This window comes from Procambarus clarkii, chromosome 60 (assembly GCF_040958095.1).
Source record: "Procambarus clarkii isolate CNS0578487 chromosome 60, FALCON_Pclarkii_2.0, whole genome shotgun sequence".
Taxonomy (NCBI): domain Eukaryota; kingdom Metazoa; phylum Arthropoda; class Malacostraca; order Decapoda; family Cambaridae; genus Procambarus; species Procambarus clarkii.
This window is the reverse complement of record NC_091209.1, coordinates 5,870,677-5,880,927: the sequence shown is the minus strand read 5'-3', so window position 1 is coordinate 5,880,927 and position 10,251 is coordinate 5,870,677. Positions and strand designations below refer to the sequence as shown.

At 54.9% G+C, this 10,251-nt stretch overlaps 1 protein-coding gene across 1 annotated transcript; it reads left to right on the top strand.

The window, feature by feature from the left end:
- Positions 1-6,940: 6,940 nt before the first annotated feature.
- Positions 6,941-9,148, top strand: LOC138353831 (uncharacterized). The gene is made up of 2 exons (XM_069307248.1): positions 6,941-8,145; positions 8,281-9,148. Exons 1-2 carry the CDS (start codon positions 6,941-6,943, stop codon positions 9,146-9,148), a joined length of 2,073 nt encoding a protein of 690 aa, XP_069163349.1.
- Positions 9,149-10,251: the final 1,103 nt, after the last annotated feature.

The window sequence follows — 10,251 nt, the reverse complement described above, 5'->3', positions numbered from 1 at the left end:
TGGTACTTGGCCACCTGGTACCTGGTGACTCTCCACCTGGTGCCTGGCCACCTGGTACCTGGCCACCTGGTGCCTGACCACCTGGTGCCTGGCCACCTGGTGCCTGGCCACCTGGTACCTGGCCACCTGGTACCTGGCCACCTGGTGCCTGGCCACCTGGTACCTGGCAACCTGGTACCTGGCCACCTGGTGCCTGGCCACCTGGTACCTAGCCACCTGGTACCTAGCCACCTGGTACCTGGCCACCTGGTGCCTGGCCACCTGGTACCAGGCCACCTGGTACCTGGCCACCTGGTACCTGGCCACCTGGTACTTGGCCACCTGGTACCTGGTGACTCTCCACCTGGTGCCTGGCCACCTGGTACCTGGCCACCTGGTGCCTGACCACCTGGTGCCTGGCCACCTGGTGCCTGGCCACCTGGTACCTGGCCACCTGGTACCTGGCCACCTGGTACTTGGCCACCTGGTACCTGGTGACTCTCCACCTGGTGCCTGGCCACCTGGTACCTGGCCACCTGGTGCCTGACCACCTGGTGCCTGGCCACCTGGTGCCTGGCCACCTGGTACCTGGCCACCTGGTACCTGGCCACCTGGTGCCTGGCCACCTGGTACCTGGCAACCTGGTACCTGGCCACCTGGTGCCTGGCCACCTGGTACCTAGCCACCTGGTACCTAGCCACCTGGTACTTGGCCACCTGGTACCTGGCCACCTGGTGCCTGGCCACCTGGTACCTGGCCACCTGGTACCTAGCCACCTGGTACTTGGCCACCTGGTACCTGGCCACCTGGTACCTGGCCACCTGGTGCCTGGCCACCTGGTGCCTGGCCACCTGGTACCTGGCCACCTGGTACCTGGTGCCTGGCCACCTGGTACCTGGCCACCTGGTGCCTGGCCACCTAGTACCTGACCACCTGGTACCTAGCCACCTGGTACCTGGTGCCTGGCCACCTGGTACCTGGCCACCTGGGTGCCTGGCCACCTGGTACCTGGCCACCTGGTGCCTGGCCACCTGGTACCTGGCCACCTGGTACCTAGCCACCTGGTGCCTGGCCACCTGGTACCTGGCCACCTGGGTGCCTGGCCACCTGGTACCTGGCCACCTGGTACCTGGTGCCTGGCCACCTGGTACCTGGCCACCTGGTGCCTGGCCACCTGGTACCTGGCCACCTGGTACCTGGCCACCTGGGTACCTGGCCACCTGGTACCTGGCCACCTGGTGCCTGGCTACCTGGTACCTGGCCACCTGGTACTTGGCCACCTGGTACCTGGCCACCTGGTACCTGGCCACCTGGTACCTGGCCACCTGGTACCTGGCCACCTGGTGCCTGGCCACCTGGTGCCTGGCCACCTGGTCCCTGGCCACCTGGTACCTGGCCACCTGGTACCTGGCCACCTGGTGCCTGGCCACCTGGTACCTGGCCACCTGGTACCTGGCCACCTGGTGCCTGGCCACCTGGTACCTGGCCACCTGGTACCCGGCCACCTGGTGCCTGGCCACCTGGTACCTGGCCACCTGGTACCTGGTGCCTGACCACCTGGTGCCTGGCCACCTGGTACCTGGCCACCTGGTACCTGGCCACCTGGTACCTGGCCACCTGGTACCTGGTGCCTGGCCACCTTGTACCTGGCCACCTGGTGCCTGGCCACCTGGTACCTGGCCACCTGGTGCCTGGCCACCTGGTGCCTGGCCACCTGGTGCCTGGCCACCTGGTACCTGGCCACCTGGTACCTGGCCACCTGGTGCCTGGCCACCTGGTGCCTGGCCACCTGGTGCCTGGCCACCTGGTACTTGGCCACCTGGTACCTGGCCACCTGATGCCTGGCCACCTGGTACCTGGCCACCTGGTACCTGGCCACCTGGTGCCTGGCCACCTGGGTACCTGGCCACCTGGTACTTGGCCACCTGGTACCTGGCCACCTGGTACCTGGCCACCTGGTACCTGGTGCCTGGCCACCTGGTACTTGGCCACTTGGTGCCTGGCCACCTGGTGCCTGGCCACCTGGTACCTGGCCACCTGGTGCCTGGCCACCTGGTGCCTGGCCACCTGGTGCCTGGCCACCTGGTGCCTTGCCACCTGGTGCCTGGCCACCTGGTACCTGGCCACCTGGTGCCTGGCCACCTGGTGCCTGGCCACCTGGTACCTGGCCACCTGGTGCCTGGCCACCTGGTGCCTGGCCACCTGGTACCTGGCCACCTGGTACCTGGTGCCTGGCCACCTGGTGCCTGGCCACCTGGTGCCTGGCCACTTGGTACCTGGTACCTGGCCACCTGGTACCTGGCCACCTGGTGCCTGGCCACCTGGTACCTGGTGCCTGGCCACCTTGTACCTGGCCACCTGGTGCCTGGCCACCTGGTGCCTGGCCACCTGGTGCCTGGCCACCTGGTGCCTGGCCACCTGGTGCCTGGCCACCTGGTACCTGGTGCCTGGCCACCTGGTGCCTGGCCACCTGGTGCCTGGCCACTTGGTACCTGGCCACCTGGTACCTGGCCACCTGGTACCTGGCCACCTGGTGCCTGGCCACCTGGTACCTGGTGCCTGGCCACCTTGTACCTGGCCACCTGGTGCCTGGCCACCTGGTGCCTGGCCACCTGGTGCCTGGCCACCTGGTGCCTGGCCACCTGGTGCCTGGCCACCTGGTACCTGGCCACCTGGTGCCTGGCCACCTGGTGCCTGGCCACCTGGTGCCTGGCCACCTGGTGCCTGGCCACCTGGTACTTGGCCACCTGGTACCTGGCCACCTGGTGCCTGGCCACCTGGTACCTGGCCACCTGGTACCTGGCCTCCTGGGTACCTGGCCACCTGGTACTTGGCCACCTGGTACCTGGCCACCTGGTACCTGGTGCCTGGCCACCTGGTACCTGGCCACCTGGTGCCTGGCCACCTGGTGCCTGGCCACCTGGTGCCTGGCCACCTGGTGCCTGGCCACCTGGTGCCTGGCCACCTGGTGCCTTGCCACCTGGTGCCTGGATACCTGGTACCTGGCCACCTGGTGCCTGGCCACCTGGTGCCTGGCCACCTGGTGCCTGGCCACCTGGTACCTGGCCACCTGGTGCCTGGCCACCTGGTGCCTGGCCACCTGGTACCTGGCCACCTGGTACCTTGCCACCTGGTGCCTGGCCACCTGGTGCCTGGCCACCTGGTACCTGGCCACCTGGTGCCTGGCCACCTGGTGCCTGGCCACCTGGTACCTGGCCACCTGGTGCCTGGCCACCTGGTACCTGGCCACCTGGTACCTGGCCACCTGGTGCCTGGCCACCTGGTGCCTGGCCACCTGGTGCCTGGCCACCTGGTGCCTGGCCACCTGGTACCTGGCCACCTGGTGCCTGGCCACCTGGTACCTGGCCACCTGGTACCTGGCCACCTGGTGCCTGGCCACCTGGTGCCTGGCCACCTGGTGCCTGGCCACCTGGTGCCTGGCCACCTGGTGCCTGGCCACCTGGTGCCTGGCCACCTGGTACCTGGCCACCTGGTACCTGGCCACCTGGTACCTGGCCACCTGGTGCCTGGCCACCTGGTACCTGGCCACCTGGTACCTGGCCACCTGGTACCTGGCCACCTGGTGCCTGGCCACCTGGTACCTGGCCACCTGGTACCTGGCTACCTGGTACCTGGCCACCTGGTACCTGGCCACCTGGTGCCTGGCTACCTGGTACCTGGCCACCTGGTACCTGGCCACCTGGTGCCTGGCCACCTGGTGCCTGGCCACCTGGTACCTGGCCACCTGGTACCTGGCCACCTGGTACCTGGCCATCTGGTACCTGGTGCCTGGCCACCTGGTACCTGGCCATCTGGTACCTGGTGCCTGGCCACCTGGTACCTGGCCACCTGGTGCCTGGCTACCTGGTACCTGGCCACCTGGTACCTGGCCACCTGGTGCCTGGCCACCTGGTACCTGGCCACCTGGTACCTGGTGCCTGGCCACCTGGTACCTGGCCACCTGGTACCTGGTGCCTGGCCACCTGGTACCTGGCCACCTGGTACTTGGCCACCACCAGGCTGCCAGATGGCCATCACTTGAGTCATGGCGGTATTTTCCCATAACCTTGAGTCTCTACCTCAAAGCTACACCAACACAACCTTGACCAAGAACGTGGAGGCCGGAGTGATCGCCCTTCAGCGCTGTGACTCAAGTACGACACACCTGGCTCCTACTCCGACCTCTGGCTCCTCCTCCAACCTCTGGCTCCTCCTCCAACATCTAGGTCCTCCTCCGACCTCTGGCTCCTCCTCCAACCTCTAGGTCCTCCTCCAACCTCTGGGTCCTCCTCCAACCTCTGGCTACTCCTCCAACCTCTGGGTCCTCCTCCAACCTCTGGGTCCTCCTCCAACCTCTGGGTCCTCCTCCAACCTCTGGCTACTCCTCCAACCTCTAGGTCCTCCTCCAACCTCTGGGTCCTCCTCCAACCTCTGGCTACTCCTCCAACCTCTGGGTCCTCCTCCAACCTCTGGCTACTCCTTCAACCTCTGGGTCCTCCTCCAACCTCTGGGTCCTCCTCCAACCTCTGGCTACTCCTCCAACCTCTGGGTCCTCCTCCAACCTCTGGGTCCTCCTCCAACCTCTGGCTACTCCTCCAACCTCTGGGTCCTCCTCCAACCTCTGGGTCCTCCTCCAACCTCTGGGTCCTCCTCCAACCTCTGGCTACTCCTCCAACCTCTGGGTCCTCCTCCAACCTCTGGGTCCTCCTCCAACCTCTGGGTCCTCCTCCAACCTCTGGCTCTTCCTCCAACCTCTGGCGCTCCTCAATACCACGTGTAGTTTACAATGCCTCAAAGTTTTCCTTAAGTTTGCCTGAACCTAATTACCTTGTGTCTAATATGGTCACTTGGTCATGTACTCTCATATTGTCCTAATGTGTTCTGGGAGTGCGGTGATATTTTCATAATTTAGATTTCCTGATGCTGTTTTAATGTTTGTAAGTACTCAGCGCCCCCTAATGTGTGTGTGTGTGTGTGTGTGTGTGTTGTGTGTGTGTGTGTGTGTGTGTGTGTGTGTGTGTGTGTGTGTGTGTGTGTGTGTGTGTGTGTGTGTGTGTGTGTGTGTGTGACTCTCTTTCTGCGTGTGTGGGGCGCACTGCCTTTGGCTACTCTGCTTCTCTAATATATTTTTCTTTTGCACAACAAAGATGTTGGAGAATTTTCAAGAATATTTTGCGTGTGTTTGTTAATTTGGTGTGTGTGTGTGGGGGGGGGGGCAGGGAGGGGGTGTTTATAGTTCGCATTTGTATGTTTGTGTGTAATTGACTTGAATGACCTTTCCCTCGTTTTCAGTAATTACCTTCCTATTGTTAAAAAAATTTTTACAAGAAAGAGTAATACAGTAATTTTTTGGAAACTAAATTAATATTTTTTTGTATATATGATAGCTTATCAGTCAATTTCTATAGAATTTGCCGGAACCAATAATCAAAACTGAAAAATATGTCAATTTTCTTTAATGTTTTAAGCAACAACAAAAAAAATCGGGTTTTTATATTTTGAATTTTCAAAGTAAAAAGTGACACCAGCGACGCTTAACTAAATGACTTCACAAGATATAAATAACTTTGTTTAATATATAGTGCTTCGGCTATATGTAATCTTTCTGCCGAAGCACTACATATTAAACACTCAGAAACTATGTATACTGCCTCCCAAGATGCTGAAGAGTGAACAAATCCACAAGGGCCGTGACGAGGATTCGAACCTGCGTCCGAGAGCATCCCAGACGCTGCCTTAATCGACTGAGCTACGACATGGTCAAAAGAGTTGAAACCGAATTTGTTCATTTGATGCATCACGCTATTGTGATTTCTGTGTGTATGCTGAAGACTGCTTCAGCGAAACGCTTCCAGCAGCTACACACGTCACCCCAAAATACAACTGTAAAATGATTCTTGGAGAGATAACTTGTCTACTTCCTTCCCAAGTGAAGAAGAACATAAGAAATATAAAGATGTGTGTTAAAACATTGTTCTAACCTCTCTGTCACACTCACTAACATATGTCAAGAGGAAAGATGTCTGCCACAGTATAGAAGAACACTTTATGTAGGGCGTACGTAAATCTGTGAATCTATGTATTTACGTATGTAGGTTAGCTTAGAATTTTAAAAGCACCGAATCACCTTCTGTGGTTGATTGTTCAATAAACCCTTGAACTATATGTTTAACACTTCTCTAACCCTGTCCATGGAGAACAGAAGAAAATGTATATATGCTGGTTAGTATTGTAAATGTCGGGCCACGTCTGTGGTAGAAAATAATAATAATAAAAAAAAAAACAGTATAGAGGTGTGTTGTGGTGCTAAACTGGACACACATAACGTCAACGCTGAAGGCTCTTTCTGTGCTACACGGGGACCAGGAGCTAGATTCACGAAGCAGTTATCTTGAGGTTATCTTGAGATGATTTCGGGGCTTTTAGTGTCCCCGCGGCCCGGTCCTCGACCAGGCCTCCACCCCCAGGAAGCAGCCCGTGACAGCTGACTAACATCCAGGTACCTATTTACTGCTAGGTAACAGGGGCATAGGGTGAAAGAAATTCTGCCCATTGTTCCTCGCCGGCGCCTGGGATCGAGTTACGCAAGTACAGGGAGCCAGATTCACGAAGCAGTTACGCCAGCACTTACGAACGTGTCCATCTTTCCTCAATCTTTGACGGCTTTGTTTACATTTATTGAACAGTTTACAAGCATGAAAACTTCCCAAACAACTGTTGTTATTGTTATAAACAGCCTCCTGGTGCTTCGGAGCTCATTAACTGTTTAATAATTGTAAACAAAGCCGCCAAAGATTGAGAAAAGATGGACAGGTTCGTAAGTGCTTGCGTAACTGCTTCGTGAATCTGGCCCCTGAACCTTAGCTCTAAACACCCGTCATACTCAAGGGGCCAACTGGAAATACTTAGTTTTCCAAGTAATAAATTTATGGAACGGTTTACCTGCTGAAGACGTTACAGCATGCGAGGCTCTTACCTTAAAATAATGTCCGGAGAAACTATTCTTAGTAAATGGATGAACCCTTCAAAACCTGCAAGCTTTCTCAGATTTAAAGAACCTTTGTTAAAGAGCTCATCTCAAAGAGCTCGTCTCAGAGAGCTCGTCTCAGAGAGCTCGTCTCAAAGAGCTCGTCTCAAAGAGCTCGTCTCAAAGAACTCGTCTCAAAGAGCTCGTCTCAAAGAGCTCGTCTCAAAGAGCTCGTCTCAAAGAACTCGTCTCAAAGAGCTCGTCTCAAAGAGCTCGTCTCAAAGAGCTCGTCTCAAAGAACTCGTCTCAAAGAACTCGTCTCAAAGAGCTCGTCTCAAAGAACTCGTCTCAAAGAGCTCGTCTCAAAGAGCTCGTCTCAAAGAACTCATCTCAAAGAACTCGTCTCAAAGAGCTCGTCTCAAAGAACTCGTCTCAAAGAGCTCGTCTCAAAGAGCTCGTCTCAAAGAGCTCGTCTCAAAGAACTCGTCTCAAAGAACTCGTCTCAAAGAGCTCGTCTCAAAGAACTCGTCTCAAAGAGCTCGTCTGAAAGAGCTCGTCTCAGAGAGCTCGTCTCAAAGAACTCGTCTCAAAGAGCTCGTCTCAAAGAACTCGTCTCAAAGAGCTCGTCTCAAAGAACTCGTCTCAAAGAACTCGTCTCAAAGACCTCGTCTCAAAGACCTCGTCTCAAAGACCTCGTCTCAAAGAGCTCGTCTCAAAGAGCTCGTCTCAAAGAACTCGTCTCAAAGAGCTCGTCTCAGAGAGCTCGTCTCAGAGAGCTCGTCTCAAAGAGCTCGTCTCAAAGAGCTCGTCTCAAAGAACTCGTCTCAAAGAGCTCGTCTCAAAGAGCTCGTCTCAAAGAGCTCGTCTCAAAGAACTCGTCTCAAAGAGCTCGTCTCAAAGAGCTCGTCTCAAAGAACTCGTCTCAAAGAACTCGTCTCAAAGAGCTCGTCTCAAAGAACTCGTCTCAAAGAGCTCGTCTCAAAGAGCTCGTCTCAAAGAACTCGTCTCAAAGAACTCGTCTCAAAGAGCTCGTCTCAAAGAACTCGTCTCAAAGAGCTCGTCTCAAAGAGCTCGTCTCAAAGAGCTCGTCTCAAAGAACTCGTCTCAAAGAGCTCGTCTCAAAGAACTCGTCTCAAAGAACTCGTCTCAAAGAGCTCGTCTCAAAGAGCTCGTCTCAGAGAGCTCGTCTCAGATAGCTCGTATCAAAGAGCTCGTCTCAAATAGCTCGTCTCAAAGGGCTCGTCTCAAAGAGCTCGTCTCAAAGAGCTCATCTCAGAGAGCTCGTCTCAAAGAGCTCGTCTCAAATAGCTCGTCTCAAAGGGCTCGTCTCAAAGAGCTCGTCTCAAAGAGCTCATCTCAAAGAGCTCGTATCAAAGAGCTCGTCTCAAAGAACTCGTCTCAAAGAGCTCGTCTCAAAGAGCTCGTCTCAAAGAGCTCGTCTCAAAGAACTCGTCTCAAAGAGCTCGTCTCAAAGAACTCGTCTCAAAGAACTCGTCTCAAAGAGCTCGTCTCAAAGAGCTCGTCTCAGAGAGCTCGTCTCAGATAGCTCGTATCAAAGAGCTCGTCTCAAATAGCTCGTCTCAAAGGGCTCGTCTCAAAGAGCTCGTCTCAAAGAGCTCATCTCAGAGAGCTCGTCTCAAAGAGCTCGTCTCAAATAGCTCGTCTCAAAGGGCTCGTCTCAAAGAGCTCGTCTCAAAGAGCTCATCTCAAAGAGCTCGTATCAAAGAGCTCGTCTCAAAGAGCTCGTCTCAAAGAGCTCGTCTCAAAGAGCTCATCTCAGAGAGCTCGTCTCAGATAGCTCGTATCAAAGAGCTCGTCTCAAATAGCTCGTCTCAAAGGGCTCGTCTCAAAGAGCTCGTCTCAAAGAGCTCATCTCAGAGAGCTCGTCTCAAAGAGCTCGTCTCAAAGGGCTCGTCTCAAAGAGCTCGTCTCAAAGAGCTCGTCTCAAAGAGCTCATCTCAAAGAGCTCATCTCAAAGAGCTCGTCTCAAAGAGCTCGTCTCAGAGCTCGTCTCAGATAGCTCGTATCAAAGAGCTCGTCTCAAATAGCTCGTCTCAAAGGGCTCGTCTCAAAGAGCTCGTCTCAAAGAGCTCATCTCAAAGAGCTCGTCTCAAAGAGCTTGTGTTAAAAACTGTTATAGTTCCAATAGTGGGCAAGCAGGACACGATGACGGGCACACCATCAAGAAGAGCCGTGCCATAGCCCAGTGTCCAGCAGAGAGAAACCCTCGATTTCTTCGCGTCCAATACCCTGATTGTCTGGCACTTTGACCATATATGTAGGACTACACACGGGTGAAACCTGTAGTTTCTTGAGTGTTTGTGAGGCATTTAGTGCAGTCAACCACAGAGAAACAGTCACTAGTAAAAACAACTGGTCAGTTGGTAAACTTTGCTCTCTATAGTTTCTGAGTCACTTGGCGTAGGGGTAAGGGCATCCCGTTCTCAGGCTAGGCTCGTTAAAGCTACGGCTGTCCCCCAAAGGCGCATTTATTCATTTTAAAGTATTGTGTATTAACAAAGTTTAGCAAAAGGTTTAGCAATGTATATTTCAGGGGAACACATACACCTCAGTGAGGCTCCTCATCCAGATGTTGCCTGAGGGCCGTGGGGAAGACTCGAACCCTCGACAATGACATGTTTGTATGAAATACGTTAAAATACTCTCCTGTGGTACGTCGACCCCAGGCGATCTCTGTAATATATTACCTCGTATGAGCACACACATTACTGTGGATTATGTCATGCGTATTGTTATACACACACACACACACACACACACACACACACACACACACACACACACACACACACACACACACACACACACACACACACACACACACACACACTTTATCTTAAGGATAAAGGAAAAGACGTGTTGTGAGTTGGATGGAAGAGTGGCCCAGCTGGATAGCCACTCAGGTCCCTGTGTGGCCACTGTTCCACCCCTCCCATGCAGTAATACATAAAGTAACCGTAATACTTGGTCGAACTGAAGCAAGTGGGTTTGAGTTGGCTGCTCCGCCTTCACTGGGGCTTAGATGCCACTTACAATACTTAAGTGGTAGATCTGAGTCATTAGTTGTACCAGCGTCGTGAAGTTGTGGGAATGGCCAATCAGAGCCTGTATGAACGTGATGCTGGTGTTCACGCGGTGTTCTGTTCAGGCAGAAGAACAAGCGAGTGAACAATAACAGTGGAAGGTTGTAAATGGAGGGCTTAACAAGGTTATTGTGGTATGGATGGCTAGGCACATTCTGATTCAAGTGCGTTATTCCTAGCAGTATAGTGGCTGGGTGTGGA

What these genes read in the sequence shown, in the direction of transcription:
- LOC138353831 (XM_069307248.1), top strand. Translation starts at nt 6,941, where the DNA reads ATGCGAGGCTCTTACCTTAAAATAATGTCCGGAGAAACTATTCTTAGT. An exon ending in GAGCTCGTCTCAGATAGCTC is followed by an intron (nt 8,146 to 8,280) that starts GTATCAAAGAGC and finishes CTCGTCTCAAAG; the next exon opens with AGCTCGTCTCAAAGAGCTCA.